This window comes from Theobroma cacao, chromosome 10, assembly GCF_053813885.1.
Source record: "Theobroma cacao isolate CCN51 chromosome 10, ASM5381388v1, whole genome shotgun sequence".
Lineage (NCBI taxonomy): Eukaryota > Viridiplantae > Streptophyta > Magnoliopsida > Malvales > Malvaceae > Theobroma > Theobroma cacao.
This window is the reverse complement of record NC_142648.1, coordinates 6,324,971-6,349,659: the sequence shown is the minus strand read 5'-3', so window position 1 is coordinate 6,349,659 and position 24,689 is coordinate 6,324,971. Positions and strand designations below refer to the sequence as shown.

Here is a 24,689-nt window from a genome sequence, read left to right as displayed (position 1 = left end):
AATGAATAGTGTCATTCTCTGCATGACATGAACAAAGTTTGTTGAAATAAATAAAAAAATGTGCACACACTAAGGGAGAGCATGTACTTAGGGGGAGCAATCCTCATGAACTGCAGAAAACTAAAATGAATAAAAAGACACCATGCTATTAATCAAGGAATGTTTTGTCATCATCAAAAAGGGAGATATTGTTGGCTCCATTAGTTTTTGATGATAATAAAACATTCCCATTTATTTGTGTCTAATGCCTTGACTTAAGTGTGCAGGAAATTAATGCATGAATTTAACAAATCAATCTTTCAAAGTAAATATTAAAAGAAAAAGGTGATAAAAAAAATGAGATATGACTGCCTGACAAGGAGGAAGCTCATTAGTTAAACAAGGAAGAATGTTGGTTGGCCAAGTTTCAAATTGGAGAAATGGCGGGCTGAAGATTTGAGAAACAAGACCAACTTAGTCAACCAAGTCGGTCGATTAAGTACTCTCTGCCAGAATCTGTGACTAGAAAACAGAACCAACTTAGTCAACTAGGAAAGATGCCAGTAGACTAAGAGCTCTCTGTTTGTAATTTGAACAAGAGCACTACAAGACAAATTAACTGCTAAAACTCATCCTCAACTGTTTCCAATGGACATAAAATTGCCAAACTGTCATCAGAGTTGCATCTCCACATATAAAAGAGTTTTCCAACAATTAGAAACAAGTTTTAAAAAGCCTTGAGTGAGATTTGAGCTATAAAAAGGTTGAAAAATCAAAAAATCTTCTCTGTACTTGTCTGCACTTAACTGCCTATTCTTTGCATTTGTATTTTGCACTCAATCTTGTACCATTCAGATCAACCAGTGATCATAGGTAATTTCTCTTACTACTCTTCTTGTATTCTTAGAGTGAGAAGGTTACTCTAAAGGGTTGTTCAAGCTTGGGATAGCTTGATTGTTGTAGGTTGTGGTTGAGCCTTTGAAAAATCACTTTGGGTTTTGGTTGAGCCCGTGAAAAACTATTATGAAAGGTTGTGGTTGAGCCTTTGAAAAATCACTTTGGGTTTTAGTTTAGCTAGTGAAAAACTAGTGTAAAAGGTTTTGGCTGAGCCTTGTAAAAGCCATTGTAAAGCTTGGTGAAAGCTTGTGAATTTCATCGATTATTAGTGGAATTGTTAGGAAAATCCTTGGTTGGATAATCAAGGTAGTGTATGTAAGTCTTGGACCGAGCCACTCTAAATTGCTGTGCATTGTTTACTTTGTTTTTATTTTCTTTGTGCTAGAAATTAGTTCCTCATTTTGTCAAGAGCTGATTTATGCTATTCACCCCTCCTCTAGCACATATTATTGGGACCAACAACACAAACAATAAAATTTAAATTTAAATTATCAAAAACAATATCTCAAATATCAACATAAATAACTAAAAACAAATATTCAAATAACAACTTAAATAACATCACAAGTTTAATTAACTATATGGGTTTGTCATTAATTTCATGAAATTAAAAAAAAATAGTTAAGTTCCAAAACAATTCTAATTTCACAAGTATATATATATTATAATAACTTTATAAGTTATAATTTTTGTAATGTTAACACAAAATAAAGAGTAAATATACTAAAAGTATATATAATAGTAATTATATTTCTTATAAATTAACACAATATTCAGATCTAAGTTTGAACTTTAGCTTGATAATTTTTGGATTGTCAACAAGGAGTCTGACTCCACTTGAACTTTTCTATTAAGGATGTTAAAGGGGTAGGGTATCCGCTAATTTTGAGGTATTTGAAACTGAACCCAATTAATAAATGGGATACTCAAGCCCTACAACTACCCAAATATTTTTTAAATTTACTACTCTAACCTCGAACCCTAATACATACTCACTACCCAATAATTACCCGAATCCATTTAAAAATCTGATTATGCAAAAAGTTATTAAATTGCTCTTAATGGGTAACTAATTACTCGAACCAAAATTCGTACCCGTATTCCGTATCCATATACAATAATATTTTTCATCCATATTCCATATAATTCACAAATAATTAAATTAATTAAAGCACACAAATAATAAAATTTAAATTTAAATAATAAAAAACAATATCTCAAATGTCAACTTAAATAATTAAAAACAAATATCCAAATAACAACTTAAACAACATTATAAGTTTACAACAAGGCAACAACATTACAAGTTTAATTAACTATATGGATTTGTTTTTAATTTTATGAAATTAAAAAAAAATAGCTAGGTTTCAAAAAATTCTAATCTCACAAGTATATATACTATAAGTTGATATAAATAAATGTATAAATATTGTTGACCTAATTATCTTTTATATTTTGAAATGACAAAAAGAAATGATCAAAATTTTCACCTAACCTATATGGTGTCATGTATCGATACATATTTAAGCAAATTATAGAGATCCCTGCAAGTAAGTTCAAATATATCGATACATAAATAAATGTATCGATACAACTCGACAAGAATTCAAAACAAAAGGCAATGTATTGATACATTCACATATGTATCGATATAATATGACCGTTGGAGTCTTGGATAAAGAGAAGAACGACTATTTTCACATTAAATTCTCTCCCAACTACCCTTGAAGCTTTAGCAACTATAAATACAAGCTTCTTCAGCATTTATGAAGGTTAGAAAACTTGAAAACACAACTTAAGAGAAGAGAATTATCCAAGATACATTCAAAACCTATTGTACTCTTCTTAAACACAAAAAGTCTTCTAGTTAAGCATTTATTAGGCTTCCATTTTTTCTTTTAAATACTGTATAAAATTCTTCACTCAACCTTTAAGAGGCACTCTGCTGTATCTACATTTCTCTCATTGTATTTGCTTAAATGGTTATACCTTAACTAATAAAAAAGGTAAAGTGGTTGTGCGTTAACCATAAAAAAGCATTGTATTATATGGTTATGCTTGATCCATAAAAGGTATTGTATTGAGCTTTTTAATTGAATAATGAATTTTAAACTCCTTAGTGAATCTAAGGGAGAAGACGTAGGCAAAAAGGCTAAACCTCTATAAACACTTGTGTTAATTTCTCTACTATTCATTTTACTTGAAAATTCAATTCCCTTTCATTGATCCAAAAGGCAATTAGTTTGTATTCTTTTTAAACTCAGCTTTTGAATTAGAGAAAAGATTTTGTTCAAAAGGGAAAATAGTTTTTTTTAATTTCTTAAAATAATCCAATTCACCCCCTCTTGGACCTAATCATATTCAGCTAATTAACCTAACATATATTATAATTAATAATTTTATAAGTTATAAATTTTGTAATGTTAACACAAAATAAAAAGTAAATATACTAAAAGTATACATATGATAGTAATTGTATTCCTTATAAATTAACACAATATATAAAGTATATATATTAAAAGACATTACAAGTTAATTAATAATTATAGTTTCATGAATGAATTTAATTAACAATAGGGGTTTGTCATTAATTACATGAAATTAAAAAAAGAATGATTAGGTTCCAAAACTATTTTAATCTCACAACTTCTCTTTAAGTATATATACTATAAGTTTATAAAAATAATGGTATATATATTATGATTAATAATTTTATAAGTTATAATTTTTGTAACGTTAATATATATAATAGTAATTATATTCCTTATAAATTAACACAATATATAGAGTATAAATATTAAAAGAAATTATAAGTTATTTAATAATCATAGTTTTATGAATTAAGTTAATTAATAATATGGGTTTACCTCTAATTGCGTGAAATTAAAAAAAAAACATAATTGTGTTTAGGGGTATGGGGTACCTAAGAGTTGATACCTGAACCTGACACAGGTAGTGAAATTACCAATCGAACTCATCCTAAACTTGATTATAGAGTACTTTAACCTTACATAACCGAGTCAGGTATCTTGTTACAGGGTACCCATTGCCATCCTTATTTTATGTAGCCTTCATCCCAACATAACTTGAGTCCTCAGTATAAAACCCATAATTATGATATTAAGGCAAAAGAGACACCAACTTTATACGTGAATCCGAATATCTAATTACTATTTTAATCTCTAGGTAGTCCTCCCAACTCTACTAGACCCAATGGACCTCTAACGCTTCCATCCACATTGAGCTTTACAAAGGAATGCTTTGGTAGTTTCCAAGCTATTAGTATGTCTTTCTTCATGTTCTCTTCTTAGGTTATCCCAAACCTATTTTGATTTGATCCATATTTGTTGCCAAGCTTTTTTGCGCTAAATAAAAAAAGTATTAAACACTGATAGATTTCTCCAATACCATAGCATCCATGTAGTGTAAGCAAAAATAATTTCCCATGGAATTCCATCCAACTTTATTTCACTCATCATATTTTCTAGCACCCACTATTGCAAATCAATATTGAAGAAATTACCAATGATTGTCACTGGAATAATCTAAAGCCATAGACCCCCGTTGTGATTGTAATCTCTGACTGCATGAAGCAAAGATTCCTCTTGATTACCACAATGAAAGCAATATGTTAGGATTCCCAAGTTTTTCCTAGATAACCAATTTGCAGTTGGCAAAGAGTCATGTAGAATTCTTTAAAGGAATAAATGCACCTTCCTGGAATTGGTGAACTTCCAAGTGTGTTGCTAGTGATTCTCTTTCAAATGTTGGTTGTTTAACTACAACGCATATGCCGGTTTCACTATAAACTCACCATTACTTGTTGGTAGCCAGCATGATGCATCATCCTCGGCATTAATAGGGTCAACCATCACTGCTGCTGTCATCTAGGATATTTGTCAAGGGAGATCTTGCTCAATTTGCTCCCAATTCCATCTACCAAACTCATTACAATAACTACCTACAAATAAATTAATTTCCATTTTTGATAAGTCATTAACAACATGATCAATTAACAATCCATAGCTAAGCCAAACATTTATCTGAAAATTTGTTTGGTGGCCATTGACAATAATTTTCCCCATGCCTTCCTCTAATATTGGTCTAGTTTTTAATATGCTCTTCTATACATGAGAGTCCATTGCTTTGGCTTGCACTGACATTAAGTCCTAGCCATGAAGATACAAACTTCAATGTTGAAGTTTTAAACTTTGGATTTTTAATTTTTCAAAAATTATTATCAATTTTTTATGCTAAAATTTTTGGAAATAAATATAAAATTTATTAGTGTAATACACTTCAATGTGTAATTTTGTCTTTATATTTCAATACTTGTCTCACACCTAACGCTTCAAGAAGAAAGTAGGTAGAGTGCATCTAAAAATCCCACATCGGCACATCGACTAGGTAAGGGAATCTTGGGAAGCTTATAAGCGATGGCACTGCACACCCCATCAGGTTAGCCTTTTAGGGAGAGAGTAATGACCTTGTAACAAGTGGTATTGAAACAGACTCGATGACGAGAGCGTTGTCGTATTGGGGTGGTGAGGTTTTCACATGTTACAACTTAAACTTATCCTCATGTGACCTTAAACTCTGAAAAAAGAACTTAAGTAAATTTATAAATTATGAGCTCACTTTTTTAATCCAAAAGATATGTTTGATAGATGGTGGAAGACCTATGTTTGTATATCCAAGACTCACCTCATCTCTTACTGATATAGGATTCGTGACATTGACACCTAGCACTTCAGGAAGAAAATAAGTAAAGCATATCTAAAAATCTTACATTGGATAAGTAGGGAATCTTGAAAAGCTTATAAGCGATGTCATTACATATTCCATTAAGTTATCCTTTCGGGAAGAGAGTAACCGGCCCGTGACAACTTGTTTCAATTTATCTTACTTTTATTTTGATTCATATTTGATAAAAAACAAAGAAAAAATATTTTATTTATTTGAATTATCTAAAAACATAATTATTATGACATGATATCTTAGAAAATAAAATAAAGTTTTTTTTAAGTCTTTGAAAATTAATAAAAATTTTAAAAAATAAATAAATTTAATATTTATTTCTAAGATTAACGTTTGCCAATAATAATTTACTATATTAGAAAATTGTTGAGTTCTCGCCATTTTGTAGATAGAGGGTAAAGATTTTCCTTCCAAAAATCGGTCGCAAAAGTGAAAAACCCTCATCTTTTTGCCAAAATCCCATTTCTGAGACAGAGAGAAAAGAGTGTAAGGAAGAATAAAACTGTAAAGCTAGAAAGAAAGGAAAAAAAAAGGGGTGACAAAATGAGTGGACAAACTCGAAAGATGATTCAGAAGAAGTTGAAGATCAGAGGATACAGCCTAAAGATGGATGGCCTTGAGGAGATTTTTTCCTTTGTTGATCGCTTCCAAGATGCCCAAGATGAAGCCATCGATCTGCTACTCGATCAGCTCGATCATGAATCCCGTAATGTTATGATTGTGATTGCTATTTATTGTGATTATTGCTCTATCCCTCTTTATTAGGGTTTTTCTTTTTTAAATTATGAGTAATTGGATTCTTCACTGGAAGTAGTGAAATCTTCCATAATTGACAAGGAGGCGGTGCATCGAGTAATCAGTCTTCTACTAGAAGCAAAAGCAGCCGAGGAGGAATGCCTTACTTCTTCAACCTCTTTTTCCCATTCTTCTATTCTCGTTGTTGATGCCTTTCTCGTCCCCAAATTTCAATACGATCCCATCAAGAAGCATTTCTTTTCGTACGTAATGCTTTACTACACTTTTCTTTTCTTTTCGAAACTATTAGGTTAGATTTGAATTCTAAAAGTTGCTTCATGTTTATAGACATGCTGGTAGTCTACTGATCCATGGGGATGCCTCTACGAAATCAGCATTGTATAGGGATAGGTTTCTTTTGTTGTTCTAAAGGGTTTTTCGAGATCATCATTTTATTAAACCCGCATTTGATACTGATGAAACCTCTCAAAGTTGTCAGGTGCTCCTTCCTTTTCTTACTCTTCCTTGTTCTATATGTATACAATGAAATGAAGTTCAATTTCAAAGTTTGTGTGCTCTAAACACAGAGAAAGAATTGATGTTTTCATGAGATAATATTGTTGGACAACTATCTTCAATACGATCTCTGGTTAGGCAAAGAGGGAAAATATGGGTGATGGGTGTAAAATGCCTTGAAAACAATCTACTGAAAAGGCAGTCCACCCTTGTTTTCTTGTTGAAGTAGCAACCTTATATATGAAACTAAAACTCACTTACCTCCTCCATTCTTGAATTGTTTTGCTTTTCAGGTGCTCGATTAGAGGCGTCTCCACCGTAGCTCCATTGCTATTCCTATTCCATTTGGTAATCCCGTCTTCCTATAAACCTTCTTTTTCAATACTATTTTCAACCCACAAATGAGAAGAATTCATTTTGCATGTCTCTCTGCTCTTAAATCTCCAAACTCCTTTCTCTGCCAAAATAGCCCAATTCCCACAACTTTATTTAGGGTTGCTCGCCTGCCCATCAATCCCCTTTTGTGGTTGCCGTATTTTGCTCAAATACAAGAGCATCTAATTCCAGTTTCAGTGATGTGGCCAAGTTCTATGCGACTATTATGGATAACTCTAAAGCATATGACAATTTGGAGAAATCCCTTGACCAACTTGAGCTTCAATTGACTACTCCTTTAGCTCTAGAGCTTCTCCAAAGGCTTTTTCTAGAGGATAAGTTAGCATTCAAGTTTTTTACATGGGCAGCCCGTAAACATAATTATGCCCATCAGCCTCAAGCTTATAATCAAATGATTGACATTTTGTCCAATACTAAGTATAAGATTAAACAATTTCGAATCGTTTGTGACATGCTTGATCATATGAAGAGGAGTAACAGGAATGCGGTCCCTACTGAAGTTTTGCTCCTCATTTTGAGACAATATACTGAAAAGCATTTGACTCATCTTCAGAAATTTGCTAAGAAGAAGAGAATAAGGGTGAAGACACAACCGGAGATCAATGCCTTTAACTTGCTGTTGAAAAGCATTTTTTTCCCTTCAATCAATTCTTTGTATGTTGAAACGTCAGGAAGGCATCCACTATTTATCATATGCCCTATAAGCTCAAAGTATTCCTCCATTTTGTTGTCTTGGATTAAAGCTAGAGTCATGATTGCATAAGTTTTTGTAGTGGGAGACGACATGGTCGACCCTTTTGTTCTCATAAACTCAAAAAGTTTAATTGCCTCACTAACCATCCCTGTTTTGCAAAAGGCATCAATAGCAGTATCAAAAGACGTTTCAATAGCAAGTTAAAGGCATTGATCTCCGACTGCTTTTCTTCTTAGCAAATTTCTGAAGATGAGTCAAATGCTTTTCAATATATTGTCTCAAAAGGAAGAGCAAAACATCAGCAGGGACCGCATTCCTGTTACTCTTCTTCATATGATCAAGCATGTCACAAACGATTCGAATTGTTTAATCTTATACTTAGTACTAGACAAAATGTCAATATTTGATTATAAGCTTGAGGTTGATGGGCGTAATTATGTTAACAGGCTGCCCATGTAAAAAACCTGAATGCTAACTTCTCCTCTAGAGAAAGCCTTTAGAGAAGCTCTAGATCTAAAAGAGTAGTCAATTGGAGCTCAAGTTGGTTAAGGGATTTCTCTAAATTGTCATATGCTTTAAAGTTATCCATAATAGTCGCATAGAACTTGGCCACATCATTGAAACCTATAAAGCCCGACGTTATAAAATACTTGTCATGACATATATGTGATGATAGCATGATTGCATGCTAGGAGAGTCTTGAAAAATTTACAAAAGTTGGTATTGTACCTAGAGGTACAACAAAGTTGATTTAAGCCTCGAATTAGATCAAATAGGAATTTTAAGGTGAAATTAAGAGCTTTACAATCCAGGGATGACTCAAAATGGTAATTCGGAGTTTGAGGATCAATTTGGAGTAAAATCGAAATTTTCACTACCCAAGGGCAAAATGGTCATTTGCCACTTGGGGACAAAATGAGAATTTTTAGAAAAGATTTTTTTGGCCCCATTTGACTTATTGGAGTATGATTTGAGGTTGAGAAGTGAAAAAAATTGAAATCCCGGTATTTTCAGAGCATAGGGGTAAAATGATAATTTTGCTACCCCAAGGGTAAAATTGTAATTTTACACACCCGACACTTGTCCAGCACATGAATTTTATCCAATATTATCATGGATAATTGAAGGAATTTAAGTGGTGGAGAGAGAAAGCTTAATAATTAAGAAATTACAAATGGACCAATAATATGGTGACATGTGTCAAGCTTATATCCATTTATTTTTTTAGCTTTAAAATCAGCAAAAATCAGCTTATTTTCTTCATTATGGCTGGCCAAAGCATGAAGTGAAGAAGAACAAAGAAAGAACAAAACCTAGGTGGGAAAATTGAAGAAAAAGTGTGGGATTTCAAGAAATTAGGCTAATAAAGGTAAAATTTTGTGATTTTATCTTGTGATTTACACTACCCATGCTTTCTTTTTCATTTTTCATGCTTAGAACTCAAGTTTTCATGATGAACCCATTCTGGCCAAATTTGAGAGGAGAGGTTTTGAGCATTGATTTTTCTAGATTTCAAGTTAATTAAGTGTTTTTGGTTGTTTAGTAATGGAAAGTATGAAAATCTAGGAAGAAATCACTTTGTTCTTCACAAACCCACAAGAGGCCGAATTTTCTAGGGAGGATATTGAGGCTGAAATTGATGATATTTCATTATATTTTGGTGGTATTTAATGATCGGTGAGGCTAGAAATTTAATGGGAAATTTTGGCATGAAAATCTGAATTTTTACCTAATGTATAGACATGTGTGATTTATGATTTAGACTGATAAATTGAATTATATTCACAGTCATTGAGGTATTTTAAGTATAATTGGAGTGTAGAAAGTAAAAGAAATCGATTTGGAGTTAAATTGGAGGTTTTAGCCAATTACACCGAGAATAGTGCGAATTAGGTCGAATACCGTATTTAAAAGGCTATTCAGACATTTTTGCATTCCATATCATGCATTAGTAGTCTAAATTAGTTTAATTTCAATTTAGTATCAATGTGGTGAATCTCTCGATTTTGTACTGTGTCAAGGTGGTGAGTCCTCCGATAAAGGCAAGGAAATTGCATCCGAGGACCAGTAGACAGAGTACTTCGAAAGTCTGCATTCTAGACATTGTGAGTAAACTTACTGTCATTTTAATTATCTAGGGTGGTTTTTAGATGATTTCATGAATTCTATGGAAAAATGGATTTAAAAAGGTAAATTTTCATGTTTTATGAATAAAGGTGTTCCAATGAAATTAATTTATAAATTGTTTTGAAATTAATAATGATTTTAAAAAATAGAGTACACGGAGACTGTTAATTGTGGCAATTTAATTGTTTAAATTGATGGCTTATGTTATATTGTTATTGTGTTGGCATGACTGGCTGGGCTGTTTTTGATGAATTGTATGAATTATTTTATTTTACCCTTGCAAGCTGGATAGTATTTCATTAGCCCTGTCATGTTGTCAAAATTTTATTATATGGTGGATTATATATTAATTAATCACTATAGTAGGGGGTTTTTGTGGACCAGCTTTTTAGAGGAGCACAGTAAACCTCATTATATTCTTATCTCGAACGGAAAGGCGAGTAGGGTATCTCCTAGGGTAAAGCTTAGGGTTCACTTCACTCCAAACCACCACGTGAGGGGAAAACTCAGCTAACGCCAAGGAACAGCTATGTTTCAAAACAAAAATATGATTTATGCGAAATGTGAATTTTTAATAGCCTTGGCGGTCTAGGTAGGATGCCTCGGCCAAGGTGTCCCTGAGAATGGATTTATGACACAAGCCTAGTTTTTATGAGATTCATAAGCCTCTTCACGTATTTTGAATGAAATGTATTCTAATGCTGTGACCCAATTTACGATGATTTACTTTATTGTCTCAATGTACTCAACTCTAGATGTTTATGATGATATCTGTTTACTCATTGGGATTTTATAATCCCACCACCCTCCTTTCCCTCCATTTCAGGCTCAGATTAGATTGTAGATAGCTGATCTCATCGAGGACTACCGTTGGGTTTGCATTTTTCAAACTGTAGGTTTATAGTCCTCTTTACTTTTTTTTATTCGGGAGCCCACTTATTATTGTAAATTAAATTAAATACTTTGGCTTACTGTATTATAGTATGTATGAATTTATTTAACTTTTACGCTACAAAAATTATTTACGTATAACTCTAAAAATATTGTTTTATAAGAAAATAGAATCTTTTACTTAACATTTCTTTTATTTTCTTATTATATCCAAATAATCGAAATTTCGTTTTAAATGAAGATTTTAGATTTTAAAACTCACTTTTGATTATGAATTATATGTTTTGTACTCGTATATTACATTTTGACCGATTTCGAAATTTTTGGAGAAAAATGACTAAAATACCCCAGTGAGACGAAAATTATTATTTTATTTGTTTTGAGTTTGAAACAGCTTAAAATCTTCTAGAACATGATTTTCGGCAACGGTTACTCACAAGGGAAATGAGATACTGATATTAAGCCTTACGGGTCCCGGTTGGCATTCCGAGAAATGAGTGTCTATCGGGGTACCGCGGCGGTTGTCACGGGCTCGAGAGGAGTATCAGGTCGTGACAAAATCGAAATCAGATGCTCTTGTATTCGAGCAAAATGCGGCAACAACAAAAAGGGGATTGATGGGTAGGCGAGCAACCCTAAATAAAGTCGTGGGAATTGGGCTATTTTGGCAAAGAAAGGAGTTTGGAGATTTAAGAGCGAGAGACATGCAAAACGAATTCTTCTCATTTGTGGGTTGAAAACAGTATTGAAAGAGAAGGTTTATAGGAAGACGAGATTACCAAATGGAATAGGAATGGCGACAGAGCGGAGGCGGAGACGCCTCTAATCGAGCCCCCGGAAAGCAAAACAAAACAAAACAATTCGAGAATGGAGGAGGCAAGCGAGTTTCAGTTCCATATGTAGGGCTGCTAATTCAACAAGAAAACAAGGGTGGATTACCTTTTCAGTAGATTGTTTTCTGTTAGATGAGATACTAGGATTGTTTATGTTTTTTTTTATGGATTTCCTAAAATAGTTGGTTTTCAAAAAAGTAAAAAAATTCTCTCATTCCGAGAGGGTTTTGTTTTCAGAAAGCACCATTTTTTAGGTTTCTTTTGCTAGGCTTCTCTTTCGACACAATTTGTGCACAAATCATCTAAAATACAATCACATCAGAAAACAACTCTCACCCAATACGCTTATAACCAACTCAAGTAATCCGAATCAATTTCAAAACAATGCAGATTCACAGTCCCAACGAAATATCCAGATAGCACCCAAACACTACTAGAGAAATACTCTGTTTTTAGAAATACTCTTGAAACAGAGTAGTTCTTTAGTAGTGTTTAGTGCTTATCTGGATGTGTTGGATGTGTTTTGTGGTGTGAAGCTGTGTTGAGATGGTTTCTTATACTGACTTTTTGTGGTGGTTGAGCCGTCAGGGAAGTAAAGAAGTTGTAAATAGGGATAGCTATACTGAAAAGCTTCGTTTTGTTTGTAATAGGGATAGCTATACTTAAAAGCCTCTTTTTGTTTTCCACTATTCTTTCTTAGCGTCTTTGTATTAGAGTTATTTAATTCATTCTTTTATCTCACATTAAAATTGATTGGTTGAGTCATGCAAAATTAAGTTATAATTAAATAAATTTATTAGTGGTTGAGTCACGCAAATTGAGTTATACTGAGTTATAATTAAATAAATATATTAGCAGTTGAGTCATGCAAAATGGACTTAAATATATTAGGACATACGTGCAAAGAGGGTGAATTCATTATATAGTTTGCAGATAGTTATATAAATGGAAAGATGAATGAAAGCTTTCACACTTCTGCTAAGCATTCTGTTACGCAATCTTTTCTTCACTCACTTAGCATTTTCTTACACAAACTTTCTGCATCAAACATGAAGGTTTTGGTGGTTTTGGTTGTTATAGTTTTATTAATTCAGTTCATCTCTGCTCAGGACCATTTATGGATAGTTTTAACATTTCCACGGGGATATTGTGCATACCGTAACTGTAGACGATTACGATATGTTAATGAGGAAGTCGTTGTGCATGGACTGTGGCCGGTGGATAGTGCTGGCTCTACCTCCACACTACTATATTGCACAAATATAAATAGTGTTAGATACCCAAAGCCAGATGTATGATATGCTATCCTTTCTTTTCTATTAGTTTTTTTATTGTTTTTATTCTGAGCTACACTACCATTACTCAATTTATTTTATTTTTCAACTGAATCAAAACATTCATCCGTTTTTAAAAGTTTCTTGACTACATTTAAGCATACAAAACCTGAATATATTTGTAATTAATTTTCAATAATTGATTTTGTTAATAACTCAATATTTAATTAGAACATTTTGTTTTTTGGATAAACCAACTATTGATTTTATTTATCCTCCTGCTACAATCTATATTTGTAATTTATTTTCAATAGTTGATTTTGTTAATAACTCAATATTTGATTAGAACATTTTGTTTTTTTGGATAGACTATTGATTTTGTTTATCCTCCTGCTACAGTCTGTTCTGTTCCAGCTGACTTTCTCAGTTGCAGCAATTTAAGGGTACCTGCCATAAATATTTGATAACTAAGGAAAGAAAAAAGAAAATTGAAATCTACCCTTAATGTTTGACACTATTCTTTTTTCTAGTCATGTTAATAAGTTAAAGATACCCCATCATTTGATCATAACTTTGTATAATTTTGCTGCTATCGATAAGGATTTTTTTTTCTGCTGAGTTTTCATTTATAAGCAATAAATATTCTAAATTAGTAAAAGAATGATTAGCATATTTTAATCTAATCAATTACTTTATACTTGAATTCTATAGTAAAAATTATTCTCTGTTAGGATCATCTTAATTTTTTATATTTAATTGCAGATTCAACAATTTCGACCACAAGTTTTAAGGAACATGGATAGGTGGTGGCCCACTCTTTTCCTAACCAACAATATGGGATTGCGGGATCACGAATGGCAAGTTCGTGGGAGCTGCCAAAATCAAACCCTACTTTTGTATTTTTCGACGACAATACAAATATTTTTTAGAATTGATATTCGACAATACAAAACCAGGTGGGAGGAAAAAGCGTTATTCTTCGCTGTGTAAACTCGTTCAACGGAACCTCCTTCTTATCAGAAGTTGCAGTCTGTGTGGATATCATGGGTGTAAATTTTAGACTGCAACAATACTATGGAAGTATATGCCAACACTTGTAATTCACAGATAATTACTTATGCTTAAAAGTTTTCTTTTGTTAATTATGTAAAACATTAATACATACTATTAATAAATTTATGAAATGCAAAAAAAAAAATAATAATAATTAGCGGCATTTTTTTATACTTTAATAAATGTTGCTTAATTTTTCATATAAATGTGCTTAATTTTTCACACTATTACTGTACGATATCTATTTGAGCTTTGGTAGTTCAAAATTAATTTAACCCTGTCATGATTAAATTAATTTCACATTGCTACCATCAAGGACTCTATTACAAGACTGCGTCCATTTTTCACCTGTTTTCATGCTTTAAATCATCCGCCACCTATGATCCGCCTCAGCATCATCATACTCTTACTCATAAGCTTCAAATAATCCATACTCCTTTGCAAGAATATCAGCAACACTATTGGCCTCACCCAACACGTGTGTAATTCTCCAATGATTAATTCTTTCTTGCAACTGCTCCATCTTGATAATCAGCTGTCCATATTTCCATGGAGCATCTTCATGACAAGTAGACCACAATACCGTATAAATAGAGCCACTCTCAACCCATAATTTAGTAGAATTAAATTACACACAAGGAACAAAAACAAGAAAAGCTTCATGAATAGCTAATAATTTTGTCAAATTTGAATCACCAATTTTACTATCTGAATTCAAACCACTTAATTAAATAAAAATAGTTATAATTGATGCTAAATAGTCAAATATTTGAAGTCCATCCAATTTAGTGTAAAACATAAAAAGGGAACTTAAGGTTTATCTAATTTTAAGTGATGCTAAACAAGAAAAAAAGAAAAAGAAAATAGTCCAATTAAATTATCAGTTTATATTTAATATAATGACAGTTTTGTAGAAGTTATATACTGTCAACCACCAAACGTTGCATCTCATTAATAAAATAAAAGTAAAAATTTTTAAAACTTTAAAATTAAATATTAATAATTTTTATTAAAAATAAATAAAAGATTTCTTTTTTTCTCTCTCCCACTTCCTCCCAACCAGTCTTCTTTTTTTCCTGTTCTCCTTTTGCTATCTCTCTCCAACTCCATCATCTTCTTCTCTTCTTCTTCTTTTTTATTTTTTTTTATTTTTGTATATTTGGACTCATGTGGTGATTTCAATGAAGTGATTTTTACTGGCTAAAATAAAAGAAAAACCTGGCGACTTGCTTTGCCAATAGCAACTTGAGATCTAGGGTCAAGAATTGAAACCAAGTTAATCAGTTGAAGCTAAATTCGTTTGGTTAGGATTTTAATTTTTAAGTTGCTTTACAATAAATTAATAAAATGCTAACTTAAAGAAAAAATAATTAATTCTAAATAAACTTTATAAAGAATATTTAAATCAATCAATAATTCTTTCCTATAAAGGAAAAACGATATATATAGAGATATCCAAAACCTGAAAGACAAACTCATTCATTTGGCCTTCATCAATTACCACTTCATCACTAATATTTGGCTATTTGTTACAAGATGCGATCTCTACTGAGAGCAACAAGACTCTCCTCGTAAGTGTAAACTTCAAGGCAATCCCAAACTTGCCTTAATCTAATATTGAGATCTTTGAATTCCTGGGTATCAAGGTCATAAAGCAATAATTGTTCACTTATAGCTTCTACAAATACCTTAATACTACCATTAATCTTTTTGTTGAAAAACCCGAACATCCTCTCAACTCCTAAAAGAGGTCCAATACTTAAAAGTTTGGTCCAGTACTGCCCCTCATCGTTCAACACCCAAACATCATTACTTTTGCCGTTCTCATCAAAATGAGAAATCCATAAAGAGATGCGATCGTCAGGTAGCCGACACAATTGCCCATTTGAATATTGAGGTTCAGGAACAGTTGGCCAATCTATCAATTGAAAAACTTCATTGCCAAAGTGAAATGCAAGGACCTTATGGTAGTGAAGAATCTTGAATGCCACCCAATAATAAACACCATTTACACACGTGTTGCTGTCGCTGTTACAAATTGCTAATTCTTCAAAGGCTTCAACATCTTTTCCTTCTAATACCCTCCAAGAATCAGTGCTCATCCTGTAAACTGCATGGTGAGTTTTACCTATATCCTCCTCCAAATCAATATAGGTCCGCTGGTAAATCACTTTGTAATCATTTGAAAAAGAATCCCATCCAAATCCGATAACATGTCCAAAAGTTTCGATCTGGGGCGGCATGTTTTCATTACATTGCGGGAGAAGTCTGAATTCTCTCGTGAAAGGATTCCATAGAGTTATGTAATTGGGTTTGGTATTACATAAACAAAGTAATCCATCATAGATACAAATAATGGGATATTCATCACCGATATGTTGGGGCATTTGTGGAAACAGATCTTGATAAGAAACAAGTGTTTGATCCACAAACAAGCGCATAACAAGGTTTCCAGAAGTATCGGTATGGCAAATAAGAAAACGCTTGTTCTTCTTACTAATACTAAGATGCTGAGAAGCAAAACTGGGGCTTTCAAAGAGAGAGTACCATGTTTTTGCTACGCATTTGAAACGAATGATAGCCTTAACGGGCAGCCGCAGGAGAATCTCAGTCAACAAATCGTCAGGCCAATCCCCTTTGCCGCTTCTAGTTGCCATTTCTTTTCTCTTCCTGTCTCTATCTCAATCTGCTACCAAACCCAAAATTGACAGAAATCAGATTATCAAAACTTAATTGATGTCAAATTTATGTATTTGACTTTAATTTGATGGCTTTCTTTTCTCTTATACCACCTTCTCGGGATCTAGAAACATATTTTTCATTTGAAGTTGATATACAATACAGAAAATTGGATGAAGGCTTAACGAAAAGACAATCAACAATTCTACATGTGTATATAAATAAAAACAAAACAAAGAAAAAAAGCAACAAACCTGTACGGTTACAAAAGTTATTGAGAAGTTGTCATTGAATGCTTATTAATTTATTTTGGGAGTTATGCTTTTTCTGTTCCTTGTTCTGTTTTGTTTGCTGTTTTTCTGCTTATGTGTGGGCTCGGTTTTTTTCTTGTAACGCTCGTCTCATCCTCTTTTAGGATTTTCTCTTTTTTTTTTTTGTTTTTTTTATTTTCGCAGTTTTGTTCAATGCTCTGATTGAACTCTTCTTGAATTTATTTAATGTTATTAATACAAATCCTTTTTGGCTACACAAAAAAATAAAATTCATGATTGTTTAATTAAAAAAAAGACTTAACTGACATATATGAGCATTAAAATATTGGAGGATTATGTATATGTTGAGAAATAAAGATTAGATAATAGACTTAATTGGAGGATTATCCTTTTTGATTTTCTCTTGCATGTATTGTGTCTAGAGTATCTACCCCTCTCTCTCATGTATGGTGTGATTTACCCATCTTATTTTGATTGGAATCCCAGTTACTTAATTCATATTTTCATTAATTTGATTTTATCCCCCTCAGAACCATCTAGGATGGTTCAAACTTTGCCGAGTGGATATTGTGTTATTCGTAATTTCGATTTGACATGAATAGATGGTGGCCCACCCTTTCCTTTCCTATGGATTAGGAATGGCAAAACCAGGAAATGCCAGAATAAAAGCCCGTTTTGGTATTTTTCAACGGTAATGAATCCATATTTGAGAACTCATTTGAAAACTGGTTTCAAAAATTACAAGATAAGGAGGGCAAAATTATACTGATGTCACTAACGCAATAAAAGCACAAGTAGGAAAATTATATAAAGACGGAAACTCTTTCATCTGTATGGTTATGACACGTTTGAACTTTATAAATTGTGGCAAACTTGCAGAAATAAATTATAATAATTGTAATTGTAGACACCTTTTTTAATAATAATATAAAATTAATAATAAATAATAAATAAAATAAAATAATTAAAAAATAGAAAAAATAGAAAGGCATGGCTTTCATTGTCAACAAAATACACAACATTCAATACTCCCCAGGCAGTCAGGATTTGGATGATTATTTTTGGTGGATTTATTTTGACTTTAAGGCTTTTGATTGTTCAAAATTTTGAACAATCAAACTCTGAAACATTTTTGAAACTCAGGCATAAAAGGAAAGCTTGATTGAGAACCAGGCTGGAGAACTTTTGGAGAAAACCAGAGAGAAAATGATCCAAAAAAAAATCCTTCAAAAAAAAAAACAAAACAAAAAGATCGAGAGAAAGAGAGAGGAGAAATGAAAAAAGAAAAAGAAAGGAGAAAGGAGGCAGTGATTGGAAACAAAAAGGGGGCTCTTGAACGGCACTATTTGGAGAAATTCCAATGCATCAAATGGTGCATGGTGTTTAAATTATTAAACATATTATCGCATGAATAACGAACCAACCAAATTAATAAACACGTTCATATCATCATTTTATCCTGTAATAACATGCCACGTTTATCTTGTTAATGAGACGGAAATTCCGATTATGGGATTTTCTCGTAGAGCTTGTAGAGATGAGTTCTTCTAAAGATACCCCTAGGTAAGGAAAACTTCGATACTTCACCAAAATGTTGGGATAGTCTTCGAGTAATTTTCCAATAAAAGATTGCCGACCTCATCATTTAAAATTGAACAAAACATAACATCATTCTACGATCGCATCATGTGCATCCGTAAAACCGACTAAAAGATTCAATCAGCTAACATAATAAAGAATTAATTAATAAGTAAAGATTAAGGAAACATAGGAATAAAATCAAGGAATGGTACAATAAGATAACTTAAGATTAAATGGTATCGTTCGTGGATTTTATTTCATCATACTCCTAAATTTGTTTTTCACCTCACATCTAACGGTCGAGTTCTCGGATGGACACGTTACGACAGTAATCAAATAATTAGTTATGCTTAAGGTTTCTTTTCTTCAACCACGCTTATAAATGCTACTTAATTTTTAACACCATTGCTCGATATTTTTTTTAATAATTATCATGCATGGATTGATTATATAGTAATTTACAAAATGCTCGAATTAGCAACGCGAAAACCCATCATTCATTATAACTTTATGATGCTTAGCATTTAACATATTGGTTCTGGAGCTACAACTCCAACTGAGAAGAACTGCTAAAACTACCTGAACTGTACTGATATGCTTCTAATTACATCAGAGTAAATTTAGATCACTAAAGCCTTGTGGAAGAGAAGCCTTTCGAGAATGTAGGATTCCTCTAAACTTCAACAGACATTTGAACAAGAAAGTTAGATGCTTCTGAAATACTGTCTTCGTTTACTTTCTGGATCATGTTTAAGCACTAAAATCCTGTGGGTTGTATGGTCGGCAATGAACTTTTTGTACCAAATTGTTGATGCTCTTGGAGTTCTCTTGAGTGTTGCGTAACCAACATAGTGAAGGCCAAACCTAATTGTATTATCCTCATGTCCATTTGAAATTGTCTAGCAAGGACCAGATAAAGTAGCGTCGAACATCTGTTCCATTCCTCAAAATATAAGATGCACCATTCCTTGCATCAATTTGCACTGTATTCTAACAATTAACATTAATATTTTCCGTTAAGCTGTCTTGTTGAACGTGCGTGTCTGAGCCCTCAAGCCCCATCTTGGCAAGTCGCCAAGTCTAAAATCTGATAATTTGGCTGTAAAATCCTGTCATATAAATTAATACACAAAACTAACTAAGAGCAATGGAAGCAAAGGGTGGTCTTGCATATATACGCATAGAGCTATGTGCCTGCTAAATTAAAAAGAATAATTATAACACAGTACAAAGTACACAGAATCAAGCAAGATATTGGAAGTTTTGAAGTAGTGATAAATGACAAGATTCTCAGCCCCATACAAGAATGCAAGCCTTTCGCAGCTCCAATGGCAATCTTCAATCTGGTGCCCCACGGCAATGATGTTGAGAACCCTGCAAATCAAGTTGCAATAATCATATAGTTTAATTTGATTCTTAATTTTGAATTAACTACATTTTTTTACTTTACTTAGCTTAATTTTTGTTTGGGCTTAACTCTACATAAATTAAAATATAAGTCCAATTAAGTACATATTTAATTTTGTTTGGATAGCTTAATTTTCAATCCAAAATGGCCCCTTTTGAGGCTAATTCCTTTCTTTTACATAATTATTTATTTCATTTTCTTATTGTTTTTATAATCTATTTAGCATAATAAATTATTTATTGTCAAATTAATAATTATTTCAATTATTCTCTATGATGGAATTTGATAATTTTATTTTATAGAATTATTTTAGTCCCATTTTGTTCTTAAATAATAGCTAAGTCCTTAATTTTTAACTAGAATTTAGTTACTTTTAGTTATTTTTCTAATTAGTTTATTTTTACTGAGTTATTTTAATTTTATGTTTGTTTACTTTTTTTTGAGAAAATGTTTATTTACTTTAATTTGGCTGTTATTTATTAGTTTTTATATTTTGTAAGATTTAAAAGAATAAGGCTTAATTTTGGAAAGAAGGTGTTTGAAGGACCCAAAAATCCTGCACGTACCTACTTTAGTATTTTGATCATAACTCTCACTTCAGGTGTCCAAATGATACGATTCTTGAGCCATTGGAAAACTAAGAGATAGAGCTACAACTTTTATGAAGGTCACTTTGCTTAGTTATGCTTTGAAAATAGAAAAACTTGCGTTGGAAGATGATTAAATGTAATGCTGTGAGAATGGCAATTTGAAGGGTGATATTTGATGTTTGGCCCTCGTAACACTTCTCAGCCCACAAGTTGAGTCATTGGGCTAAACCATGTTTAATTTAGGGAATTTTAGGTCAGAATTATTAGTATTTAAAGAATGTTTTAGTAGAAGTTAAAGGGGAAGAACCCTAAGAGATTTAAGAAGCTATAAGTGGAGGATGAAATTTGGAGAGCAAGGCTGCATATAATTGTTTTGTCCTCTTCTTTTGCTTTTATTTTTCTTGTTACTCTTAATGGTTAAATTTCACACATTTTTATTTGTCAATTCAATGATGAGTAGCTAAATTTATTTCTAGGATTGTAACTGAACTTACATGTAATCTGAATTTTTAATCTCTTTCTTGTTTATTTTCAATGGAATTGGATTGTTTATTCCAATTTATTCTTAATGCTTTTAATTGCTTAACTATCAATTAAATTGATTTAGAAACCTAAACATAACTCGTGGGAAGGAGTTTAGTGTAGGCTAAAATTGAAATAGCATATGATCATATTAATTGATTTGCGTATAAGATAGGGATATACCTATATGCCAGATGTAACCAAAAATAAAGCTTGAGCTTAATGAGTCTATTTTAATTTCAATTTATATACGAATATAATGATTTGGTTAAAATAGATATTTTAATAGGATAAGTCAGGAGACTTTTATAAATAATTAAGAACTTTAGGTTGTAATTAAACCCATTGAAATAAGTTAAGGAAAAGAGGTAAGATTTTGATGAAATGTGAGGGATATTATAATCCTAAGCTTATTTCAATTTGATTTTTATCAGATTTTATTCCTGCTTTGAATTTTTATTATTGTTAATTTTAGTTTAAATAATTATTTGCATTTTGACCATTTGAATAAAATTAAATTGTGTAAATTTTAATACTCGATAAAAGTTTTAGAATAATTCTATGTAGGATCAATACTCTATTTGCCATTATACTATCCTTGCAAGGTCATGAACGATAGAAAACATGGAAAGGACTATAATCAAGAAATGAAATCATGTACATTAAAGGATAAAATACTCTGTAAAGGAATGCCCATTATACCATTAGGTCAAATTATTGTTTTCCCTTTACATAAAAATTAGAGTTTCACATATGGTAGGAGCTATACCGTCTTCCCTCCATAAGAAAGTTAAATTCATAATTGAACGCCAATTGGTAAGCATCTCTATAGAGGAAGACATACTAGGTATTCAATCCTCATCTACTTCTTATGTAGAGGTGGTAGAAGAAGTCCTTGAGTGCTTTTTCAAATCTTTTAAGTTTGTTAATGCTACTTATGTGAGAAAGGGAGTAGTAATACCAACTCCATGCTTGTCAAGCAACTAACATGGAGATCAAGCAAACAGTGGGAAAAACATGTTGCACTAGGTTTGGGCTTGGAAAGAATCTTCAAGGAACCAAGAGACCTTTAATCTTAGTCAAGAATGAGGAAAATTTTGGTTTCAGATATAAGCCTACCAAAAAAGAATGAAGAAAGCTAATGGCCTAAAAGAAAATGAAAAGGATGGCTTAGTTCGAAGGGAAAGAGAAAGAGTTTGAGAAAAAAACAATCCCATACTTGTATGAGACCTTCCGCTTTGCAGGATACATTCATCTCGAAGCATGGAATGATTAGATTACATGTTGAATAGTTAAATTAAGTTGTTTTAGTTTAATTTTACTTTAATTTGTTTTAATTTACTTTAAAAGAGTTAATGTCATTTTTTCTCATGGCTTTGTGTAGGATATGTGATGAGTGAGGTGAAATTGAGTTATAATAACATAAGTATGGTGAAGGTGTCACTTGTATATGTTGCAGTAATTTAAAGATAACTTAAGCTGTAAAAATCCAATTGATGTGATTTTTTAATCCATTGGAAAGCTAAGAGAATGTGACACAACTTTTGTGTTTATCACTTTGTCCAGTTCGAAACAAATCAAGGTGAAAATCATGTCTAAAAATGATAAATGGATACAGTTCTGCACACCATACAGCATGGAGACTGGGGCCGTGACTTTGAGTTACTCATGGTTGCGGCGTTGAAGGAACTACCACCACAGCACTGGAGGATTGTGGTTGCAACGTTGAGCTGAAAAGGTGCACTCTATAATTGCCCGAGAGTAGACCGCCACAGCACCAAAAAAAGTAGTGTCGCAGCACTACCAAAGCTTGTCACGACGCCGCGATGCCCAGAAATCATGGCCACAGTGCCACCCCGGTTTCCAAAATTAAAAATTTTGATGGGAAATTAGAAAGTAGGGCATCTTGCACATATTTAAGAGGCTTTTTAAGTGTATTCAAAGGAGAGACGATAGTAATTTTTTTGGAGAATTGGAGATAAGAATCAAGCAAGAATTCAAGAGCAACTGAGAGAGATTTGTGATCAACTAGGCTTTGACGTTAGTTTATTTCTCTCTTTTTGTGTTATTCTTATTCTTGTTTTGAATTCAAGGCTAAATTTCTTTCGATAGTGTTTTATTTAGATATTATGAACTAATTTGCTTAGCTAGAATTATGATGGATTTCAATATATAGTTTGAATACTTGTTTTTCTGTTTTTTATTGTAAATGGGCATTGTTTTACTTATTAAACTATGTTCTTAATGCCTTTAATTGCCTGATCAACAATTAATTGATTTGTGAATCTAATTGAAACTCGACAAAGAGATTTTAAGTTGGATTAAGATTTGAATAATGTATGTTTGCATAACTTAGGTGATTTGATTCGTGATTTGGGTAAACATACACCATTTGCCATACATAACCAAATTAGGACACTTGCTTAATGAATGTAATTTAATTGATTCCTATAGACATATAGTGAACTAATTAAGTGAAGTATTTGTACAAGCATCTCAATGGAGACTTGTCGATAGCTTTGGATTCTAGGTTAGTAGAATCAACTAGGAAAGATAAATAACAAGAAAAGCTGATATTAGATGAAGTGCTGAATGAACCCATGATCCTAGGTCTTTAATATACTACTTTTTTCAACATCGTTTAATTTAGTGTTTCCTTTAAATTTTGTTTTTGATTAGTTGTCAATTTTCGGATTGCTTAAATAGGATTAATTTGTTATACAATTTTAGTACTTAGTGAAACTTTAGAAACAAATCCTTATGGGAATGATAATCTGGACTTACTGCCTATATTACTTGATCGATACGTATACTTGCATGTGCAAAATCGACAACAAGTTTTTGATGCAATTGTTGGGGATTTTGTTTTCTTTATTATTTGTTAATATTAAATTTTTACAGATTTGTCTTAATTTAAGTTTTATTTCTTTGTTTTGAAGACATGTTCAGTCGTTGTATGAGAAGAGCAAACAACTTGTAGATCATCCCATGTAATCAAAAGATTGAGAGAACATTTCGTAGACTTCGATGAGAAAATCAACAAGAAGCTTCTCTAAAAAATACAATGGCTGATCAACAATGTGAGCATCAAATCCAAGACCACGTAGTAGCTAAAAATTGTTACTTAAGGGATTATGTTGTTCCTTTGGTACAAGGAATTCATTGAGCATTCGAAGGCCAACTATTCAAGCAAACAATTTCAAGATCAAACCGACTATCATCACCATGATTCAAACCTCAATTGAATTTAGAGGCTTTTTAAATGATGATCTAAATGGCCATATCTCAATCTTCTTAGAGATTTGTGACACGTTCATACGTAGTGGTGTCACAGATGATGCAATTCGTTTGAGGCTTTTTCCTTTTTCAATGAGGGATAAAAGCTAAAGCATGGCTGAATGCGCTCCCTACTAGCTTAATAACAACATGAGATGATCTTGCTCAAAAGTTCCTTACCAAGTTCTTTCCTTCGGCTAAGACAACG

General features: G+C 32.2%; 1 protein-coding gene across 1 annotated transcript; it reads right to left on the bottom strand.

The window, feature by feature from the left end:
* Positions 1-15,653: 15,653 nt before the first annotated feature.
* On the bottom strand, positions 15,654-16,836 carry LOC18586578 (putative F-box protein At3g16210). Its single transcript, XM_018129031.2, has one exon. It carries the CDS (start codon positions 16,808-16,810, stop codon positions 15,683-15,685), a length of 1,128 nt encoding a protein of 375 aa, XP_017984520.2. The 5' UTR covers positions 16,811-16,836; the 3' UTR covers positions 15,654-15,682.
* Between the last annotated feature and the right edge of the window lie 7,853 nt (positions 16,837-24,689).

What these genes read in the sequence shown, in the direction of transcription:
- LOC18586578 (XM_018129031.2), bottom strand. Translation starts at nt 16,810, where the DNA reads ATGGCAACTAGAAGCGGCAAAGGGGATTGGCCTGACGATTTGTTGACT.